The 24,408-nt window shown below is 43.2% G+C and overlaps 1 protein-coding gene across 3 annotated transcripts; it reads right to left on the reverse strand.

Moving 5' to 3' along the window:
• Window positions 1-188: 188 nt before the first annotated feature.
• aktip (akt interacting protein) lies at window positions 189-18,735 on the reverse strand. 3 transcript variants are annotated; one of them, XM_034186265.1, is made up of 10 exons: window positions 18,573-18,735; window positions 17,915-18,038; window positions 15,647-15,855; window positions 11,627-11,691; window positions 8,785-8,885; window positions 6,412-6,500; window positions 6,119-6,217; window positions 1,447-1,554; window positions 1,251-1,311; window positions 189-1,066 (listed from the first exon to the last, which is right to left on the reverse strand). In XM_034186265.1, the coding sequence occupies exons 2-10, from the start codon at window positions 17,960-17,962 to the stop codon at window positions 959-961; spliced, it is 888 nt and encodes a 295-aa protein (XP_034042156.1). In that variant the 5' UTR covers window positions 17,963-18,038; window positions 18,573-18,735; the 3' UTR covers window positions 189-958. The 3 variants fall into 3 exon arrangements, with proteins under 3 accessions (XP_034042156.1, XP_034042139.1, XP_034042148.1); XM_034186248.1 differs by having other exon boundaries at window positions 15,647-15,858; XM_034186257.1 differs by having other exon boundaries at window positions 15,647-15,858; window positions 17,915-18,041.
• Window positions 18,736-24,408: the final 5,673 nt, after the last annotated feature.

Here is a 24,408-nt window from a genome sequence, read left to right on the forward strand (position 1 = left end):
ATTTTTTATTTTTAATAAATTTGCAAAAATACTTTTCATGTGATCATTATGGAGAATTGTGAGTAGAATTTGGAGGGAAAAATAAATTTACTCCATTTTGGAATAAGGCTGTAACAAAATGTTGATAAGTGAAGCGCTCAATACTTTCTGGATGCACTACAAGTTAAGAATTGAAACATCACAAAATGCATTTTTGGTTTTTATTCAGATCAGTCTCGCAGAACCTTCTCTGATAAAGAAGAGATGACATGGTTGGGAGTATAAGATTGAGAAAAATCCAAGAACACCTTAAAAAAAAAAAAGAAAAAAAAAAAGAAGTCTTCATCTGAAAACATCTCAATCTGATATTTACACAGCAAATCAATAGCTATAGGTAGAAATGGTGAAACATTCAATAAAAAAAAAAAAATCTGAAAATACACATTTATTTAGCTTCTCTTAAAATTTCCTTCTCTGCTCAATATATATTATGAACTATGTAAGACAATTTTACACAAATTTAAGAATATCATTATCAAATAAGGAACAAATATGAAAAAATGTCAATCTAAGGGGTGGCCGTGAAACCGTTTCACTCACACAGCTGTGACAGACAGTCTTCCAAATAAACAGTCCTGAGCCGACTTTAATGAGTGCCATACTTCATCCTCACCACTACACTTACCTTCTTACTGCAAACGGCTTTAATGACGCAGTCATCAAGGCAGACCAAAGCTCTTTGATTGTATCACAACCCAAACAGTATTGCCAAGACATCCATTTGTCATTAATTTACATATTATACACACTTCATTTCCTTTAATGTGGTTTAAGGAGATGCCTAGAAGCTTTTAAAGCTGAGTCGTAACATTGAGTTAATATAAAAGTTCAACTCTTTCATGGATCCAGTTCACATGAACAGCTGAGGCTACCAATGCTTGTGCCTCCCCCTAGTGGCCGCTGCAGGGACGGTGCCATTTCAACTCTGAGGAGGGCCGTCGTCTTTGCTGAAGGGCTGCGTCGACCCAGGTTTCACCCAGGATAGGCCTGACACCTGGGGTCCCTTGTGGAGATCCTCAGGCCATCTCTGAGGCAACAAAAGCAAATCAGTGGTTGCATCATGGGAACAGTTCATCCAATGAGAATGCACAACTTAAAAACAGCCTCTGGGTTTTTGAGGTTTGGGAGAAGTCGACAGCAGAATGTAGTCTGTTGCTCACGTACAACCACTCATGTCAGACTGGAAACTAGCGTGGTTTTGGAAGACTCACTCTGTATGCAAACATTCGCTCTTTTGCTTCCTCGTGAACAGCTGGATTCCACGGAGAAAAACTATCAAGATTACAAAAAATAAAGAATAAATCCAGCAGCCTGTGTGTAAATACTAATGACTACAGCAAGTTTGTTTCATCATCAGTGTGTAGATAAGGGCGTGATTTCCTTCAGTGAAGAGGAAGTGTCACAAACCTTATTGCATAGGGATCGTCGATCTTGGGCTGATCAAAAAGATGACTGTTGCATAGTTTCACACTATCCACCACTTTGCTTTTGAACAGGTGCACATCCTTTTCATATCTGAACAGACAGAGAGGGAGGCAGGAAAAACTATGACAACGATGACAAGTGCTGAGAGAACACAATGACAACACACACCTCTATCTCAAAGCATCAGGCATGGAGACAAAATGGTTAATTGGGCTTTTATACAAGTTCACCAACACCTGAACTCATTTCCATAAAAACTGGCCATTTTCCTGTATATCCTCTATCACCCCAATATGAAAGGTGCTGCTGACTTTGCTTTCTTTGTTTTCTTCACCTCCGCTAGCTTAACAGATGGTCTGGTCGTTAGCTGGTAAGCTTTCAATCTGTTTTTTTCCGATGCCATTTAGATATTTAGGGATGTTCATGTCCGACTTGGTTTTTCTAATAGTGTTTTTAGCTTCCTGGTTTGTAATGAAAATGCGCATTCCGGACGATTATCATGGTAACCGGTCCGACGAGAAAATATCGTACCGGTAATCAGCCAATCAGAGTGCGCACAGAGTCACAACCATAATTAGTTTTATTATATGGTTGCAATGCTATGGTGCATTACCACCACCAAGTGTTAGGTGTGGAGCATCAATGGATTCTGACATATGCCATTAAAAATAACCCAGAAACGTTCAACACAAGTAAAAATCTGGATTTCTGGAAAACTTGCATCACTGTGGTTGCCAATTTAAAGCATCTGAGATCATTTCAGCTGAGCAGCTGATCACTTCCTGCACTTCTTTATACGTCTCCACACCTCCAACCAACTTTTTAATCAAACAACCCATTCTACTAAGATTTTTAGAGAAATGCACAAACCAGCATGTACATTTTCTGCCTTTGACCTTAAATAAGGGCCACCTGTTTGACACAAAAAAAAAATGGAGACACTATTTTTGAACAGCTTAATATTCCCTTTTCTTCACTTTCTGTAAAGTACTAACAAATTTGATAATTTTTTTTGTTCATGTTTTGATTTGGAATAGAATGTACAGTTTTCCCAATGCATTTGCATGTACGGAAGTAAAAGCTATTTTACAGATTTTGGGCTTTACTCTTTTTTGGAAATAAAGAACTGTACTTCTTGCCCCCGTATCCATCCATCCATCCATTTTCTTCCGCTTTATCCAGAGTCAGGTCGTGGGGGCAGCAGCTCAAGCAAAGCCGCCCAGACCTCCCAATCCACACACACCTCCCCCAGCTCTTCCGGGGGAACCCCAAGGCGTTCCCAAGCCAGCCGAGAGATGTAGTCCCTCCAGCATGTCCTGGGTCTTCCCCGGGGCCTTCTCCCAATGGGACGTGCCCGGAACACCTCTCCAGTGAGGCGTCCAGGGGGCATCCGGAAAAGATGCCCGAGCCACCTCAACTGACTCCTTTCGACGTGGAGGAGCAGCAGCTCGACTTCGAGCTCCTCCCGAGTGACCGAGCTCCTCACCCTATCTCTAAGGGAGCGCCCAGCCACCCTGCGGAGGAAACTCATCTCGGCCGCTTGTACTCGCGATCTCGTTCTTTCGGTCATGAGCCAAATCTCATGACCATAGGTGAGGATCGGAACGTAGATCGATCAGTAAATTGAGAGCTTTGCCCCCCTGCTCAGCTCTCTCTTCGCCACAATGGTCCGATACAGCGACCGCATCACTGCAGATGCTGCACTGATCCGTCTAATCAATCTCACGCTCCATCTGTCCCTCACTCGTGAGCAAGACCCCGAGATACTTAAACTCCTCCACTTGAGGCAAGGACACTCCACCGACCTGAAGAGGGCAAAGCACCTTTTTCCGGTCGAGCACCATGGCCTCGGATTTGGAGGTGCCGATTTCCATCCCGGACGCTTCACACTCGGCTGCAAACTGCCCCAGTGCACGCTGAAGGTCCTGATTTGACGAAGCCAACAGAACCACATTGTCCACAAACAGCAGAGACAAGATTCTGTGGTTCCCAAACCAGACCCCCTCTACACCTTGGCTGCGCCTAGAAATTCTGTCCATAAAAATAATGAACAGAACCGGTGACAAAGGGCAGCCCTGGTGGAGGCCAACGTGCACTGGAAACAGGTTTGACTTACTACTGGCAATGCAAACCAAGCTCCTGCTGCGGTCGTACAGGGACCGGATAGCCCTTAGCAAAGGACCCCGGACCCCGTACTCCCGGAGCACCCCCCACAGGGTGCCCCGAGGGACACGGTCGAACGCCTTCTCCAGATCCACAAAACATGTGGACTGGTTGGGCGAACTCCCATGAACCCTCGAGCACCTGATGGAGCGTGTAGAGCTGGTCCAGTGTGCCGCGACCAGGATGAAAACCACACTACTGCTCCTCCTGAATCAGAGGTTCGAACATCAGTCAAATTCTCCTCTCCAGTACTCTGGAATAGATCTTACCGGGGAGGCTGAGGAGTGTGATCCCCCTATAGTTGGAACACACCCTCCAGTGCCCCTTCTTAAACAGAGCGACCACCACCCCGGTCTGCCAATCCAGAGGCACTGTCCCCGATCGCCACTCGATGTTGCAGAGGCGTGTCAGCCAAGACAGTCCCACAACATCCAGAGACCTAAGGTACTCAGGACGGATTTCATCCACCCCAGGAGCCTTGCCACTGAGGAGCTTTCTAACCACCTCGGTGACTTCGGCCTGGGTAACGGATGAGTCCACCTCCGAGTCCCCAGTCTCTGCTTCCTCTTCGGAAGACATGACGATGGGATTGAGGAGATCCTCAAAGTATTCCTTCCACCGCCCGACAACATCCCCAGTCAGGGTCAACAGCTCCCCACCAGCACTGTAAACAGTGGGAGTTGAAGACCTCGCTGACAGAGGGTTCCGCCAGTCGTTCCCAGCAGACCCTCATGATACGTTTGGGCCTGCCGGGTCTGACCGGCATCCTCCACTCCCAGCGGATCCAACTCACCACCAGGTGGTGATCGGTCGACAGCTCTGCCCCTCTCTTCACTCAAGTGTCCGAGACACGTGGCCAAAGGTCAGATGATACGACTACAAAGTCGATCATCGACCTCCGGCTCAGGGTGTCCTGGTGCCACGTGCACTTATGGACACCCTTGTGCTCGAACATGGTGTTCGTGATGGACAAACTGTGACTAGCACAGAAGTCCAACAACTGAACACCACTCTGGTTCAGATCGAGGAGGCCGTGCTTTCCGATCACCCCCCTCCAGGTCTCACTGTCGCCGCCCACGTGGACGTTGAAATCCCCCAGGAGAACAATGGAGTCCCCAGTCGGAGCGCTATCCAGTACCCCTCCCAGGGACTCCAAGAAGGTCGGGTACTCTGCACTGCCGCTCGGCCCATAGGCCGAGACAACGGTGAGAGACCTGTCCACAACCCAAAGGCGTAGGGACGCGACCCTCTCGTTCACTGAAGTAAACTAACACATGGTGACTGAGCTGGGGAGCAATAAGCAATGCGACCCCAGCTCTCCGCCTCTCCCCATGGGCAACGCCAGAAAAATGAAGCGTCCAGCCCCTCTCCAGGAGTTGGGTACCAGAGCCTAAGCTGTGAGTGGAGGTGAGCCCGACCATCTCTAGTCGGTATCTCTCAACCTCCCGCTCCTTCCCCCCCAGCGAGGTGACATTCCACGTCCCAACAGCCAGGGGTTGTGAGCATGGACCGGGCTGCCCGCCCTCGACCGCCACCCAATCCTCTCTGCACCTGACCCCCATGGCCCCTTCTGCAGGTGGTGAACCCACAGGAGGGCGGGCCAACGTCGCTCTTTCGGGCTGAGCCCGGCCGGGCCCCATGGGCTAAGGCCCAACCACCAAGCGCTCGCACGCAAGCCCCAACCCCAGGCCTGGCTCCAGGGTGGGGCCCCGGCTCCGCCATACCAGGCGACATCTCGGTCCTTGATTTTTACTGGTCCTGGAGGTTCTGAACTGCCCTTAGTCCCACCCATCACCTAGGACCTGTTTGCCTTGAGAGACCCTACAAGGGGCACAAAGTCCCCAACAACATAGCTCCTAGGATCATCCGGGTACGCAAACTCCCCCACCACAATAAGGTGGCAGCTAGAGGGGAAGAGTTAAAAGGTGTCTGTAGTGCCAGTATTTAAGATTTAATTCAAGTGGCTGAACAAACGTATTGTATTAACCATTTAGGAAAGAAAAAAAAAAAAAAAACACTTTTCCACAGTCTATCCATTTTCAGAGGCCATAAATAATTTGACAAATGACTGCAAATGTTAAGTCCTGGAAAGTTGTTGGTATAAATAACTTTTACAGTTTTACAGGGATGATAAATGCATGTTTCAGACTTTATGTCTGACATTAAGATAAACTGTATGGCACTGTATTGTCAATCTACCTGGAGTAGGCAGTTAAAAAAAAAAAAAAGAAGGCAACAGTAGTAAAGAGCAAACAGTCAGCAGCATTGCACATAAGCAAAATTATCAACATCATAAACAATGTTCGAACCTTTCTTGATTGTGACAATTTAGGATACAACTATAACATGACAAAAAAAAAAAAAAAAAAAAAAAACACGCACACACACACACACACACCCCAACAACAAATAACCACACAAATATATGATGCAAGAATTTCAAGAGTACAAAGAACACACACACACACACACACACACACACAACACTCACAAGACAGCAGCCTCCGGGTTTAGGGGCTCACTGGTGTTTATCTTGTAGAAAACTGTACGTGCATACATCAAGACTTGCCAGATGTGGTTGTGATTCCGCCTACAAGAACACAAAACAAAAAGACAATTTTAACATTTCACAGGAAAACACGTGTTCCTGAAGTATAGATTGTGTATTTTCCATTTGAGAAAACAGCCACTGTGCAGAGCATTCCTTGAATTACATTCATACAATAATTCAAACTGTTTTGGAATCTCACACACAGCAGCATAAACTGCTCACACAGAACTTGCCTCCATTTGGTGAAAGCTCTTCTGGCATCAAGCTCTCCTGATACTGGGTCCACGAGTGGATGGAAAACTGGGATGTCAAACACTAGTTTCTATAGTGAAGCAAGATGGGTGGGGAAAAAAAAAAAGTTAGGATTCCAAAACTGCTTGTACAAAGTTTTCACATTTTGATGTACAAGTTATTTGAACTGGGTTTAAAGATACTCCTGAAAAATCTCTTGTAAGTGTTGCAGTTTCCTTGACACCATGTTATTTCAATATAACGCACGGACATTTCTTCAAAGTGACAGGTGCATCACGCACTTAAACAGATGTTCAAGTTTGAAAGCAGTTTCACACAGCCATAAAGTTACAGTTGAACCCTCAACCACTGGTCACGCTTACGGTGCATCCAGAAAATATTCGCAGCACTTCACTTTGACATTGTTATGTTACAGCCTTATTTCAAAATGGAGTACATTCATTTTTTCCCCTCAGAAGTCTATTCAACACCCCATAATGATAACATGAAAAGTTTATTAATTTAATAAACAAATTTATTAAAAATAAACTAAGAAATCACATGTACTTAAGTATTCACAGTCTTTGCTCAATACTTTGTTGATGCACTTTTGGCAGCAATTACAGCCTCTAGTCTTCTTGAATATGATGTCATAAGCTTGGTGCACCTATCTTTGGGCAGTTTTGCACATTCCTCTTTGCAGCATCTCTCAAGCTCCATCAGGTTGTATATGAAGTGTTGGTGCACATCCATTTTCAAATCTCTCCAGAGATGTTCAATCAGATCCAGGTCTGGGCTCTGGCTGGACCACTCAAGGACATTCACAGAGTTGACCTGAAGCCACTCCTTTGATATCTTGGCTGTGTGCTTAGAGTCATTGTCCTGCTGAACGATGAACCGTTGCTCCAGTCTGAGAGCAGGTTTTTATCCAGGATGACTCTGTACATTGCTGCATTCATCTTTCCCTCAATCCTGACTAGTCTCCCAGTTCCTGCTGCTGAAAATCATCCACACAGCATGATGCTGCCACCACCATGCTTCACTGTAGGGATGGTGCCTGGTTTCCTCCAAACATGACACCTGGCATTCACGCCAAAGAGTTCAATCTTTGTCTCATCAGAGCAGAGAATTTTGTTTTTCCCCAGTCAGAGTCCTTCAGGTGCCTTTAGTCAAACTCCAGGCAGGCTGCCATGTGTCTTTTACTAAGGAGTGGCTTCCATCTGGCCACTCTACCATACAGGCCTGATTGGTGGATCGCGGCAGAAACGGTTGTCCGTCTGGTAGGTTCTACTCTCTCCACAAAGGAATGCTGGAGCTCTGACACACTGACTATCACATTCTTGATCACCTCTCTGACTAAGGCCCTTCTACCCTGATCACTCAATTTACATGGGTGGCCAGCTCCAGGAAGTGTCCTGGTAGATCAGAACTTCTTCCATTTACAGATGGAGGCCACTGTGCTCCTTGAGACCTTCAAAGCAGCAGAAAGGTTTCTGTACCCTTCCCCAGATTTGTGCCTCAAGGCAATCCTGTCTCAGATGTCTAAACACAATTCCTTTGACTTCATGCTTGGTTTGTGCTCTACACAAACCTACCATCCCTGGTTCTCAAGACCAGGCACCTAAGTGGCTCTACTCGATTATTTTCTACTCTATTTTACTCTTCCATTTTAGATATACCTTTATATACTAGCATAGTTCCACCTTAGAATTGAAATATATATAAGATATACCTTACTGAATTTTCATGCACTGTCAACTGTGGGACCTTATATGTAGACAGGCGTGTGCCTTTCCAAATCATGTCAATCAACTGAATTTACCCCAGGTGGACTCCAATTAAGCTGTAGAAACATCTCAACGAGATCAGTGGAAACAGGATGCACCTGAGCTCAATTTTGAGCTTCATGGTAAAGGCTGTGAATACTTGCATAAATGTGATTTCTTAATACATCTTCAAAAATCTAAATCACATCATCATTATGGGGTACTGCATGTAAAATTTTGAGGGGGGGAGAATTTCATTAATTTTGTACTAAGGCTGTAACATAAAATGTTAAGCGCTGTGAATACTTTCCAGATGCACTGTAGGTCAACTACAACCAGTAAGCAAAATAAATGTAGTAGAAGCTCTAAATAACAACAAAAGCATGATTATAGCTCGATCGATGAGGATTCAGTCACTGATCAATGTGTGGAAAAATGGCAGACAAACTGTCCCCTTAATGAAGCTCAGTCAGGATGCATATAGCTTTACATTTCCATAGTCCTCTGATTGTTTAGAATAACTTTGTAACTTCGTTCTTTGAACTCAATGTCCTGGACCAAAACATTATTGGAGGGGAGATACAAGGTAAAAGCTGTTGGGCTACTCACTGGACACTCTCCATCTGGGTAGTTATCAGGAATATACACAGTGAACTTGAAGACACCATCCTGGTATAGACCATGTCTGATGAATATGACCCCAAACCACACTACAAACAAGGAGGACACAAGGTACTCAATTTTTACTTCTGTCACTACATATAACAGAAGATGGGATATGACATGGAGCAGCATTTTAATAACATTTGTTTTTTAAATAAATAAACACTAGAATAATGCGCACATCTTTTGTGACCCTCAGCCCGCACTGTAGTTTGGGAAATCAGGAATCCAGTTAGCAGTGTGGATGGCAGCAGAAACAAACCTTGAGCAGAAATGCCAAATCAAGGCCTGTTTACTCGATCTATATTGGATTAATCCAACCCTAGTCACCAAATAAGTGATCTCACATTGTCTGCTTTGTTACAAGTCCAGTGTCTGGACTTGTAACAAATGTCTCATTTTGGGGAGGGAAAAAAACGTTTTGATTGATTGCAGTTTGTATTACAATGTTTGAAAAGAGGTGTCAACCAATTTAAACTGCGTTTCTCTTTAAAGTTATTAATTCCGACTGGACTTTATCGTTCTAAGTTGACTTGGCAGAGAGCCACGCAGCGTTTGGAGCTGTGTGAACAGAATGGAGGACAATTCTCGTTTCTTTCTCCCAACAAGACAGGAGTCCCAGTTAGTAACTTTTCAGACTATTCCAGACAAACTGCAGTGAGTGCAGCATCCATTTTGGTGAGAAAAAAACCCAACTTTCCTTATTCAAAACAAACAAACAGATTGAAATCTTAGCAGCTAACAACTGGACCATCTGTTAGCAATTTCTTCATGGAGGAGATGTGAACAAGAATGACTACAAGCCCAAAACCATCAGCAGCTTTCATATAAAATCACAGGTCCGCATAATCACGGGTACACCAAAATCAAAAGTCTATAACTGCTTTATTATATGCTAAACAAGAAAACTGGGAGTTTGTCATACAAACCTATCTTCTGCCATCTTGTCAACAAACTGACAGCCAAAATAGGCGTTGTATCGCGTTATCTGATTGTTCGTTATCAACAGAAGGTGTCGCCTGATTAGCTAGCGCTACGCTGCACGTGAGGTGTACTCGTTTCGCACACCCGGTCTACTCGGCTCCACCAGTGGTCAACTCGGCATTTAGTACAGGTCAGAAAGTGGCGAATGGGCCAATCAGAAGTTGGTAAAATCCCATACCATATAATAAATGAATTATTAACCTCACATGCTCTATCTGTACAGCAATATCAGATGCGTATTTTTCGCAAGGACCTTGCTAACGTTGTGCCCATAAAGCATTGTACCTTTATTTTATTTTTTTTTTTAACTATATGGATTTGATTCATATGTTTTCACATCACACAAGCTTGAACCCTTCAGATGGATTTCGGTGAAGATTCTGTTGGCGTCGCATGGATTAAGGAGTGTTAAAACCTTTTTAAAGACGGCCCACAGCGGCGGAGGGCGCGCGGAGCACCGAGCGGCCATCGACAGGCTGGAACGACCGGATCATTTCTAAACTGAACGCTGTGTTGATCCGGGACATCGTGTGACTACTCCAGAAATGGCAAGAGAGCTGGACATAGCACTTTTGCGGCACATTCCACTATTACAGGAGATTTTGTAATGAAAGACGTGTGGAGGATTTCGTGCGTCGGCACCGAGCTGTTCATGGTGCGCAACAACAAAAAAAAAAAACACCTCCGTGTTGGAAACCATTCAGAAGATTCAGACGGCTTTCGATGGCTTTTCAGTTGAGCGAGTATCCGAGAAACTGTGTAACAGCTGGACATGCCCCAACATGTCCTGTGAGACTTCCAACATGGAGGTTTTTTTTTTGCGCGCCATGAGCGGCTCCGTGCCGACGCGCGAAATCCTCCGCATGTCTTTCATTACAAAATCTCCTGTAACAGTGGAATGTGCCGCAAAAGTGCTATGTCCAGCTCTCTTGCTATTTCTGTAGTAGTCACACGATGTCCCGGATCAACACAGCGTTCAGTTTAGAAGTGATCCGGTCGTTCCAGCCTGTCGATGGCCGCTCGGTGCGCCGCGCGCCCTCAGCCACTGTGGGCTGTCTTTAAAAAGGTTTTAACACTCCTTAATCCGTGTGACGCCGACAGAATCTTCACCGAAATCCATCTGAATCTTTCGAATGGTTTCCAACTGGCTGTCTAACAGTTTCTGAAAAAAATTTCATGGAACAAAGCTGCAGTCTCTCAGCCATTTCACTGACAATAAAAATCCGACGAGGGGGGTGGACCAGTGCTCACTCAAAGCCTGCCCACAGGCAAATGACGCAACCGACAAGCGTGAAAAACTCACGCATGCGCACGAAGGTTCAAGCTTGGCTGATGCAATCACGTGATTCAAATCCAAATAGTTTTTGAAAAAAATAAAAAAAGGTCCGTTACTTTTTGGACAGACCTCGTATTTTAACAACTAAAACAATTTACCATTACAGAGTGTCCTAGTTTTACTACTACAGTTCTGCCCTAAGTGGAATTGATGACAACAAAAGTACTTAATTAAAAACAAATTACAAACATGAAGAAACAGATTGGACTGAAGACAAAAATGTGCAATTAATCGGAAGTTAACTATGGACAATAGTAAGTCCCTATAGCGGCTCCCTTGTTTTCACTTGGGGTTGCCACAGCAGATCTGAGGTGGATCTGCATACTGATTTGGCACATGTTTTATGCCAGATGCCCTTCCTGGTGCAACTCCACATTACATTGAGAAAAGTTAACTGTGGACAAATCACACAATTAAAATTAATCAACTGACGGCACACAAACACACATACAAATGGTTGCCCCTTACTGAGTGCTGACTTGTAGGATGGCTGGACATAAATTCCAGGGAGTTTCTGCTTAATCACCAGTGTGCTGCAGATCAGAGAGATCAAGACAAAATGTCAATTCAATACACATGCAAAAAAGAAAAGAGCAATACATGGATACAAGTTGATGGGTGAAAGATACATCTTACAGATATGCTAGGACACATCAGTCAATCAATCAATCAATTTTTTATATAGCACCAAATCACAACAAACAGTTGCCCCAAGGCGCTTTATATTGTAAGGCAAGGCCATACAATAATTATGTAAAACCCCAACGGTCAAAACGACCCCCTGTGAGCAAGCACTTGGCTACAGTGGGAAGGAAAAACTCCCTTTTAACAGGAAGTAACCTCCAGCAGAACCAGGCTCAGGGAGGGGCAGTCTTCTGCAAGGACTGGTTGGGGCTGAGGGAGAGAACCAGGAAAAAGACATGCTGTGGAGGGGAGCAGAGATCGATCACTAATGATTAAATGCAGAGTGGTGCATACAGAGCAAAAAGAGAAAGAAACAGTGCATCATGGGAACCCCCCAGCAGTCTACGTCTATAGCAGCATAACTAAGGGATGGTTCAGGGTCACCTGATCCAGCCCTAACTATAAGCTTTAGCAAAAAGGAAAGCTTTAAGCCTAATCTTAAAAGTAGAGAGGGTGTCTGTCTCCCTGATCTGAATTGGGAGCTGGTTCCACAGGAGAGGAGAGGAGCCTGAAAGCTGAAGGCTCTGCCTCCCATTCTACTCTTACAAACCCTAGGAACTACAAGTAAGCCTGCAGTCTGAGAGCGAAGCGCTCTATTGGGGTGATATGGTACTACGAGGTCCCTAAGATAAGATGGGACCTGATTATTCAAAACCTTATAAGTAAGAAGAAGAATTTTAAATTCTATTCTAGAATTAACAGGAAGCCAATGAAGAGAGGCCAGTGATGTAACCTGGGTGTTTCAGGTCTTTCAACATCAGCGACCCGACCGGGGTTGATCAGACCCCGGCCTATGTCCAAGTAGTGTTTGCCCATGGGCTTACCCTCTTGATCCATAGCCACCTTGTGACTTTCTGTGCAGCTCCCGTGGCAGCCATGATTGCCTTCCTCTTTGCCTCCCCGGTGAGGCAACCACTGAGCACTTTGCAGTGGGACTGCCCTGCAAATCCTCAGCAGCCCACCTCCAGAGGTTCACAGAGAGTTTTCCTGCCTTGTTACCTGCTCTCAGCCACTAGCTCCTGGAATGCATCCTCTCAATGGCCTCATCCATATGCTCTTCCCGGGGCACTGTGAGCTCCAGAATGATCAACTGCTTGGTGGACTCTGACACGATGATCATATCTGGTTGGAGCTGTGTAGCCGTTATCCTGGCTGGGAACTTCAGCTGTTTGCCAAGATCCACTTCCAGTCACCAATCAGTGGCGGATCTGAGAAGACCAGACTTTGTCCATGGTTGGGTGTTGGATTCTCTCCGGTGCTGTGGAACCTGATTGTTTTTGGCTTGTGGGACCCTTAAATGGCATTAATGGCTGTGGCTATACTGTCAGAAACTGCCCTAAGCACCTGGTCTTGGCGCCTATCTCCTAGGGCTTTTGGGCAGCTGCTGAGGAGGTGTTCCAGGGATACCTGTCCCAGACACTGGACAGAATGGTGTCTCTTTTGCCCCAAATGTGGAACAAAAACCAGGAACAAAAACCTGACAGAATGAAAGTCTGCTTTCCAGATGTTGGACCAGGTGATCTTTTATTGCAGAACGTTCTCCCATTTAGTCCATGCTCCTTTTTGCCCCATTCCCAACATCCTACAATTTTTTTCCTTCCTCCACACCTAGCATTTTTCATGGATGAATGTTGTCATTCTTTGGCCTTCTCCACCCTAAATGCCAGGAAGTAGCCAATTCCTGCACACCTTGTGGCTATGGACCCAACCAGCACCTTCTGCCTCAGTCGTGACAAACCACTTTCAGAGCTTCGTCTGCCCTCCATTTCCTGTCTGTTTGAACCAGGATGCCAACCGATGCTGCCCTTTGATCCCTGGATTACCTATACTGCAAGACTTCCCATGTACTGGACACCTTGAACTCTTTGGCATGGCCATTGAATGGAAACTGCAAGGTGTTGCTGGTGCCATACAGGGCAGAGCTGCCCAGACTGCACAGTAGAGCAAGCCATCTACACAGGTAGCTGCTGATGTTTCTCTCCTAAACTGTTGTTATGGGTACTGAGCACATCAGCAGAGGCCACAGGATCCGGGGCAAGATGGAATGCTGGTAAATCCAGGCCTGGAACCTCCCTGGCAAACCTGATTTGTCAACCAGACTCAGCCAGTCCTCAAGCTCTTTGCTGGTTTCCTGGATGTATGCAGAATCTTTGAAGCTGCAGTCAAGTACTTCCCAAGGCTCTTAACTGGCTGCTCTGTGATGAATGGGATGGCAACTCCAGAATGAGAAGTGGAAATTGTCACCACTGTCCCCCCTCTTAAGCACTAGAGACCTTGATTTTACTAGCTTAAAGCTCATTCTCATCCAGGTGATGAGATTCTCCAAGCCTTGGAGAATCCATCTACTGCACGGGGCAGATGTGGTGGTGACAGTCAAGTCTTCCATAAAAGCTCTTATTGGTAGCTGGTGTACTCCTGATTTTGTCAAGGGTTCCCTGCACTCCACTTCTGCTGACTTGACCATCATGTTCATGACAAGAGCAAGACGCAAGACTGAGAAAGGCATGACAACAGGCTGCACTTTCTCAAGTCAGTGCCAATCTGATGTACCTAACCCAGCAGTGACTCTTAGCCTGAAATTATTATCGTAACAAAATGAGGTCCGTGACATTGCTGGGAACATGATGTTGCTGAAGGGCGAGCTCAACGAGTTTGTGCGGTATGCAGCTGTAAGCATTGGCGAGGTCCAGCCATAGTACGGTGAGATCTCCTTTCCCTTCTCGGGCCTCCCTGGTGATTTGTGCCACCATGCCTGTGTGTTCCCAACAGCCGGGCACTCCAGGGATCCCACCCTTCTGAATAGAGGTGTCGATGTAACTGTTCTTCAGAATGAACTCTGTCAGTCATCATGACAAGATGCTGAAGAAAATCTTGCCTTCAACGCTTAGCAGTGCAAGGGTTCTAAACTGACTGATACCCTTGGAGTCCTCTTCTTTGGGACCCACACACCCTCTGCACACCTCCATTGGCCTGCAACTTTTCCCATGCACCAGATCACCGTCAAAATCTTCCAAAGGTGTTGGAATCGTGGGCATCACTTGTATACAGTTTACGGAAGGCAGCTGGGGCCTGGGGCTGAAGATCTTCTGGCACCCTTCACAACCTCCTGAACCTCAGCCCAGCTGGGCTCTCTCATCACTAAGTCCACTCCTGCTCACTACACTTTATCCTGGCCAGATGTATTTTTAGCCCATGCAGGTTCTTGCACACTTTTCTGCAGATGCACCTTACACTCATCACTCACTTATCTTGAACCACTTTTCCGGGTTTGGGTCGCGGGGGCAACAGCTCCAGCAGGGGAGCCCAGACTTCCCTTTCCCATGCCACACTGACCACCTCTGACTGGGGATCCCGAGGCGCTTCCAGGCCAGTGTGGAGATATAATCTCTCCACCTAGTCCTGGGTCTTCCCCAGGGTCTCCTCCCAGATGGACGTGCCTGGACCACCTCCCTAGGGAGGCACCCAGGACGCATCCTTACCAGATGCCCAAACCACCTCAGCTGGCTCCTTTCAATGCGAAGGAGCAGCGACTCTACTCCGAGCTCCCACGGATGGCCGAACTTCTCAGCCTATCTCTAAGGGAGACACCAGCCACCCTCCTGAGGAAGCCCATTTGACCATTCATACATAATTAAGTACTTCTAAAAATGTAGATGAATTCAGCAGTACACATCTGTTTCAAAAATACTAACAAAATTTGCATGATACTATCTAGAAACAAAAGCCAGAAAGAGGAAGAAAGAAAAAACACCATGTGAACTTGGACAAGATGAGGTGTGCCATGAACACTGGAAAACTACTTACAACTCTGCCAAGAGCGAGTACTCCAAGTAAAAAGGGCCATAGGAGGCATGTGTTCCATTGGCAGACTGGGCTGGAGTTCCTGTCATTGACGGTTTGGTTATGGGCGCTGCATTCTTAGGGATGGCTGGAAGCTGCTTTTTGCCAAATGGCAGCCGGGCGGGGCTGGCTCTTGGTTCCCCATGTCCACTCTGTTCCTCAGGATCAGATCTCTGCTGATTTGTTGGAAATACGAAAGAAACAAGTTACAACAGACCTCACAGCTAAAATGCTCCAAAGGCAGACAGAAGAAAAGTCCACTGAGTCACTACACACACTCAAACAGAACAAGATACTGTGACCATGGTTTAGGGTTTCACTGTCCATCTGGCTTCCAGGTCATGAGGAAATGTGCTCATTTTCAAAAAAGCACCATTCAGTGACAGCATCATTCCATCTTACGAATGCAGAGTATGAGACATTACAGTGCACTGCAACATCATAGCAACAGGTATGGCAAAAAACTAACAAAAAGAATGCTGCCAATGGTGTCGCAATACTTGCTGCGAATAATGTGTTAAACCAACAGGTCTTGCCTGTGCATTCAGTGAACTCAAGAAGCATTCACTTGAAACATTCCTGACAACAAGGGAAAAAAATGCAATCACACCCACTCTCAAGGTAAAGCATCTCCTCCCCAGGGCAGTGCCATCATATGAATGTGGAATTCCCTTCTCCTTTGCTGGAATTCAAAATAAGACTAAATAAACAGAATAAACAAGTGGCACAATTGATGCACACTGGCATTCCATCAAGAGATATGCTATGATTTAAAGACCAATTCACAAAATGTGTTCCTGTAATGATGTGTAGTGTTTCCAGTGGAGCTACAATGATTAATAGACTATTGTAATAAGATGACAACTATTTTGACAGTCTATAATCACTGAGTCTTTTTAATATCCAAATGTTGTTATTTCAGCTACTTAAATGACAACACTTTCTGGTTTATTTCAATAATTATTTTACTACTATCCGGCAGTAAATGGAATATCTCTAGGCTGTGGACAAAAGTCATTTGAAGGTATTGTCTTAAGCTTTTGAAAACAATTGACATTTTCACCTTTTCCTGACATTTCATGGCCCAAACAACTAATCAATTATGGAAGTTTGTTGACTATTTTCTTGATTAATCAATTCTAAAAAAAGGAACTTAAATGCTGCCACTTTTTTATCCTTTACCATTCAAGTTTGGTATCTTATTATTACTATTAAGATCAAAATTCAATTTATCTGGAAAAAATAATAAAATTGAGCTTTCTGACCAACGTGGCTAAAACATTCTGTGGTGATGTTGCATTATAGATGACGTGGGGGTGGGGGGGGCATTAGTGACCCAGGAACAACAAATTTGGTTAGTCAGCATCATTGAAGCAGAGAACTGCAGTAGACCTTTAATTGTGAACATAAGTGTCTAAAAAACAACAACAAAAAACAAAAGCGACAGACAGCTAGTAAACTTAGTTAACTCTAGATAAAATGTGTACATTTCATAGGAGCGTTTTCCTGGATAACTGCTGGACAGGTTAGAAAACACACACGTTTACTGGGTCTGTTGTCAATATGAGCTACAGTTACAAATCAATAATGTAACTTCAAAATAATGATAAAATAATTTTAATGTTAATCAAATCCATGTTTTTTTCACCAGTTTATTTTTATTCACAGCTGAGTATGAAACAGGCAAATCGATTCTCTATGATGTGCTGTGGATTACTTTTTGAAATTTTAAAAATGTGCCTAATTCACCTAATGTTGTGAAATTCTCACCTTGTCCTTGTGATTCATATTTTGACACCCCTCTAAAATGTCCAAAAAGGTCCAGCTTTCCTCCCTCGAAAAAAATGTAAGTGCTAATGACAAACCAGCGACATTAGAAATAACTAAATTTGATACTGAAACCAATTTACACAGACTGAAAAGTACTCATGCCTTCCTTCTTGCAAGAAGAACAGAAAATTAACCCCAAAATTACCCTTAGGTAATTGCTTGCATTTTGTCATGGTTTGTGTTGTTGGGATGTAAACAGGATTCCCACCCAGTCTCGCACTAAAACGTCGCAAGATGACAGCACTCAGCAGCGCGGCACCGTTATTCTGTTGTCTGGGGAGAACCCTGCGATTTTATATGACAAAATAAACGTAATATAGAAACACATTTTGATGGAAATCCATCCACAAACAGATGTTTTGCAGCCCTGTTTAACCCTTCAGTTGTGTTGTCAAGCTTTACCTTGCGACTTGTATTGGCAGCCATGCTCCAGAAGGGGTTCAAGTTCATTACTCATGCATAGGTACAAATTAGTGTGCCGTCTTTTTTATGTAGGTCCCACAATAAACGCTGTGTAGGCCATCCGCTGCTGCAATGGAGATAAAGAAGAAAAAAATTCAGATTTCAAACAACCACAGTATCGTGTACATCTGTGTGATTGAGGAAAACCAAAGCTATAATCATACTTGCTGACAAACAGTGATTTTGTATTATGCATACATCTTTCAGGTCATTTTATTAAGCTGCAATGTTTTCTTTAACCTTTTTGTATATACCTTACATAGCCTTCAGTCTGTTAATACTTGTTTCATATCCCCCCCTTTGTATGTATGTACTTCCCTTTCGTTTATTATTTTTTTAAGCTCTTTATTATGTTGCTGAAACAGTGAATTTCCTTTGTGTAGGATACAACGCTAGTATAATATTACTTTTAACTGACAGTAGTACACCTGAAGAACAATTCTATGCAAGTATAAAACTAGTATAACTGGTTAAGTTACACTGACACTTACTTTGTAACTCAAAGCGTTTGAATACGGAGCTGCCCTTAGCTAAGCTAACATCACTAGTTCAACAGTTTTGCCCGTCAGACGTGATAAAGGCTACTGCTCTGACTCACCGTCGTTGAAGAGGTAGAAAAATTACTTTAAAAGAACTGTTAAGCCGCGTCTGTATGGAATGTCCTCTCAAAATATTTGACTCTTCGCCATTCCCTTACATGTCATCAACATCGAGCTTTGCTGCTAATGTTAGCCATCTAAATAGTTTCACCCCGAACAGGAAGAGGGGCGTTTCCTGTGTAAGATTACGAATTCTCATTGGTCCACTGAACACTGACTACAGCTGATTTGCTGGTGCTGAATCATGTGAGAGAGGCAACACAGCAGAAACGGGTATTATTATTATTATTGTTGTTGTTGTTATTATTAATATGTATATGTCGCGGACATGAACGAGCGAAGCTCTTCAGCATCTCAACATGTCATTAGGTCCTTCAGATATCAATATGATATACGATATGACTATGATTTCACACAAAGTGCAGCAACAGAGAAAATTAAACATTCTTAAAACAGTAATAATACCACACTCATTTTGCACTCATTATAAGGTTAGGATACAGTGCCCTACAAAAGTATTGGAACACTTGGTATTATATGCTGATATTAATGAGCGAAGCTCTTCACTATCTGTGTATGTATCATCAAACAATCATTTAAAATTGAACAATTGCAGAACCTACCATCGGTTTGTGGCTTTTTATGACAATGTTGCCCGGTTTGTAGCTTTTTCCCTTTTGGCCAGATTTTTTGTGCCATTTGCCATTTGTGGCTTCGTCCACCATCGGTTTGTGGCTTTTTACAACAATGTTGTCCGGTTTGTGGCTTTTCCCCCTATGGGCAGATTTTTTGTGCCATTTCTGGATTGTGATTTTTTTGTCATTTCCGGATTGTTTTGTGCCATTTCCAGTTTGTGCCTTCATCTACCATAGAGCGAGCATCACTCGTAATATGTATATGTCGCGGACACGAACAAGCGAAGCTCTTCAGCATCTCACCATGTCATTTCTGGTTTGTGGCTTCATCTACCATCGGTTTGTAGCTTTTTACGGCTTTTTACGACAATGTTGTCTGGTTTGTGGCTTTTTCCCCACTTGGCAGAATTTTTTGTGCCATTTCCAGGTTTTGCCTCCATCCAACATAGAGTCTGCTTCACGCCGCTGTACTTCACAGCACTTCTCTCATATTATTATTATTATAGAATATAAAAGAACTACAAATCAAGAGATAAAGATATGTCTCAAACATACGAGATATTCCAATAAGTTATTGATCAGCTTTATTGTGTATTCTTTAATTTTTAATCTTATTGAAATTAAATTATTTAAATTCAAATAAAACATATCTATTTATTCTGTATAGTATATATGTTGTGCAAAGTAAACCTTGTAAATAAATCTTAATATTGTTTATTGATGGCATTATTCAATTGCTAAGGCTTTAATGAAGTGGATTTAAAAAGATTGTCTGCGATTGCTTGTTGAGATTTGACTTTTCAACCTTGTTATTGATAATTAACTTTCTGGTTGACATTTTAAATATTTGTGACTCAAAAATGATTATTATTATTATTATTATTATTATTATTATTATTATTATTATTATTATTATTATCATCATAGTCAAATCATATATCATAGCTGGTCTACATACTTTAGATTTCTGAGTTCCAATTTCCCAGCTGTTATTTTGTAGAATGAAAAAGTCAGATTCATAATTTGATAATTAAATAGAAATATATCTTATAATTCAAATGAATTATTTCATTTTGAATATATATGTTTCTATATTGATAGAAAACAATACTATCAATATAGCATTCTGTTTCCAAATTATGACAACTCTAAGAAAATATCTGTATTTATTTTTATTCAATTATTTGATTAACTTGTAGTTTAGAAAATGACAAACAATACTAAAAATGTTTCGCGACAATTTCTCAGTCTTCTGATTGTTTGTTTTATCTGATGAATAGTCTGAAACACAAATATATTTTATTTTTAATTACAAAAAACAGAGAAAGAAAAGCAATTCATCAGATGTGAGAAAAAACAGAACCAGCATTTAATCGATTATGGAATTTGTTAATTAAGTTTCAGTTGACTGACTAATTGACTTGACATGAATAAAAACCCACAACATCTTTTTAAATTCAAGTTGTAATCAGGTTGCTTGGTCTAATCCTTGTTTTTACTGTCCACTAAATTTCTAGAAAATATAACATTTGGTCACTCCAAAGTGCTTAAATGTCTATAAAAGTACTTGATAAACATGAAAATAAATAACATTGTAAATTCTATTCCTTTCATATTAATGTGTGGGTGTGCAGCACAGCCACAGTCCCTCGAGGATACAACGCATCAAAGCCATCTGTGTCACATATTACTTTAGTTTGGACCACGCTTCAATGGAACTTCATTCTGTTGATTGATTGATTTTCTAACAATTACCACTAATTATTTTTAAGGGTGAGGAGGGGAAAAACTAATTTAATGCATGAGTGATTGCATTAATTGAGAGAAATGACACTGTCCAACTTTCAGAGTAAATATAAATAACTGACTCCATTATTGTAATCTGATTGTGTATTGTCCCACGTGCACTTCAGTGACAAAGGTAATTAGTGTCCTGCTTCTTTATTAGGGTGGCCTACAAGGCAAGGTCACTGTCACTCTTTTGACATACAAATCAAAGACCACCTCAAAACAAATAAGCTTATGTCTACTTTGCCTTCAGCGATATTGCGATAAACTGTCAGACACAAACAAATGTGCAAATACGTGCACCCTGCCTGCTTTTCTGAGGAGCCGTGTTTCTCTTTGCAGGTGATTCTTTTAATCAAGTATTGTGACCTTGTTTGGACAAACAAATGTGCTAATGAATGCAATTAAAGGAGCAAAATTGGACTAACTAATTGAATAGGTGACCCACTGGATCAGTTTATGGTCACATTTGTGAGTTTGTTTTTTTAAAGTAGACAAAATAAATATCTACATTGGCATGTATCATTATAACTTCAAGTTACATATGTATCATTGATCAAGAATAAATGTCATTTAGATGACTGTAGGGATGTTTGAGGCAAATATAACGTACCTAAAACCTTACAAATTAGCAATGTATGAACCAGTGAACATACAGACCCTGTATGGACCACAGCTGACATTTATACACTCAACAAAAATATAAACGCAACACTTTTGGTTTTGCTCCCATTTTGTATGAGATGAACTCAAAGATCTAAAACTTTTTCCACATACACAATATCACCATTTCCCTCAAATATTGTTCACAAACCAGTCTAAATCTGTGATAGTGAGCACTTCTCCTTTGCTGAGATAATCCATCCCACCTCACAGGTGTGCCATATCAAGATGCTGATTAGACACCATGATTAGTGCACAGGTGTGCACTAATCACAATAGTGATTAGTGCACACCTGTGTGACTGCCCACAATAAAAGGCCACTCTGAAAGGTGCAGTTTTATCACACAGCACAATGCCACAGATGTCGCAAGATTTGAGGGAGCGTGCAATTGGCATGCTGACAGCAGGAATGTCAACCAGAGCTGTTGCTCGTGTATTGAATGTTCATCTCTCCACCATAAGCCGTCTCCAAAGGCATTTCAGAGAATTTGGCAGTACATCCAACCAGCCTCACAACCGCAGACCACGTGTAACCACACCAGCCCAGGACCTTCACATCCAGCATGTTCACCTCCAAGATCATCTGAGACCAGCCACTCGGACAGCTGCTGAAACAATCGGTTTGCATAACCAAAGAATTTCTGCACAAACTGTCAGAAACCGTCTCAGGGAAGCTCATCTGCATGCTCGTCGTCCTCATCGGGGTCTCGACATGACTCCAGTTCGTCGTCGTAACCGACTTGAGTGGGCAAATGCTCACATTCGCTGGCGTTTGGCACGTTGGAGGTGTTCTCTTCACGGATGAATCCCGGTTCACACTGTTCAGGGCAGATGGCAGACAGTGTGTGTGGCGTCGTGTGGGTGAGCGGTTTTCTGATGTCAATGTTGTGGATCGAGTGGCCCATGGTGGCGGTGGGGTTATGGTATGGGCAGGCATCTGTTATGGACAAAGAACACAGGTGCATTTTATTGATGGCATTTTGAATGCACAGAGATACCGTGACGAGATCCTGAGGCCCATTGTTGTGCCATCCAAGAACATCACCTCATGTTGCAGCAGGATAATGCACGGCCCCATGTTCCAAGGATCTGTACACAATTCTTGGAAGCTGAAAATGTCCCAGTTCTTGCATGGCCGGCATACTCACCGGACATGTCACCCATTGAGCATGTTTGGGATGCTCTGGACCGGCGTATACGACAGCGTGTACCAGTTCCTGCCAATATCCAGCAACTTCGCACAGCCATTGAAGAGGAGTGGACCAACATTCCACAGGCCACAATTGACAACCTGATCAACTCTATGCGAAGGAGATGTGTTGCACTGCATGAGGCAAATGGTGGTCACACCAAATACTGACTGGTATCCCCCCCCAATAAAACAAAACTGCACCTTTCAGAGTGGCCTTTTATTGTGGGCAGTCTAAGGCACACCTGTGCACTAATCATGGTGTCTAATCAGCATCTTGGTATGGTACACCTGTGAGGTGGGATGGATTATCTCAGCAAAGGAGAAGTGCTCACTATCACAGATTTAGACTGGTTTGTGAACAATATTTGAGGGAAATGGTGATAGTGTATGTGGAAAAAGTTTTAGATCTTTGAGTTCATCTCATACAAAATGGGAGCAAAACCAAAAGTGTTGCGTTTATATTTTTGTTGAGTGTAATTTGATGTAGAGACACATTCTTGAACTGTCCAGCAGGTGGCAGTGTTCACCAGGTGACAGCGCAGCATACTTTGAATATGAGCTGACACAGGAAACAATGGCAAGCTGAGAACTTAGAATGGAATATGTCCTGGGAGAATACGGAATAGCAAAGGATAATATTATGACATTGTATAACTTTCTTAAACACATTGTGCTATTAGGAAGAATAAAAAAAAAATCTATTAAGTACCTGTGCATTATTATCAGGTTGTCCTAAAAGTTCCCTAAAAAGCCTTCAGTTAATTCAAAATGCTGCAGCTAGAGTACTAACGGGGACTAGAAGGAGAGAGCATATCTCACCCATATTGGCCTCTCTTCATTGGCTTCCTGTTAACTCTAGAATAGAATTTAAAATTCTTCTTCTTACTTATAAGGTTTTGAATAATCAGGTCCCATCTTATCTTAGGGACCTCGTGGTACCATATCACCCCAATAGAGCGCTTCGCTCTCAGACTGCAGGCTTACTTGTAGTTCCTAGGGTTTGTAAGAGTAGAATGGGAGGCAGAGCCTTCAGCTTTCAGGCTCCTCTCCTGTGGAACCAGCTCCCAATTCAGATCAGGGAGACAGACACCCTCTCTACTTTTAAGATTAGGCTTAAAACTTTCCTTTTTGCTAAAGCTTATAGTTAGGGCTGGATCAGGTGACCCTGAACCATCCCTTAGTTATGCTGCTATAGACGTAGACTGCGGGGGGGTTCCCACGATGCACTGTTTCTTTCTCTTTTGCTCTGTATGCACCACTCTGCATTTAATCATTAGTGATCGATCTCTGCTCCCCTCCACAGCATGTCTTTTTCCTGGTTCTCTCCCTCAGCCCCAACCAGTCCCAGCAGAAGACTGCCCCTCCCTGAGCCTGGTTCTGCTGGAGGTTTCTTCCTGTTAAAAGGGAGTTTTTCCTTCCCACTGTAGCCAAGTGCTTGCTCACAGGGGGTCGTTTTGACCGTTGGGGTTTTACATAATTATTGTATGGCCTTGCCTTACAATATAAGGCGCCTTGGGGCAACTGTTTGTTGTGATTTGGCGCTATATAAAAAAAAA

The sequence above is a fragment of the Thalassophryne amazonica genome, chromosome 2, assembly GCF_902500255.1.
Source record: "Thalassophryne amazonica chromosome 2, fThaAma1.1, whole genome shotgun sequence".
Classification (NCBI taxonomy): Eukaryota; Metazoa; Chordata; class Actinopteri; order Batrachoidiformes; family Batrachoididae; genus Thalassophryne; species Thalassophryne amazonica.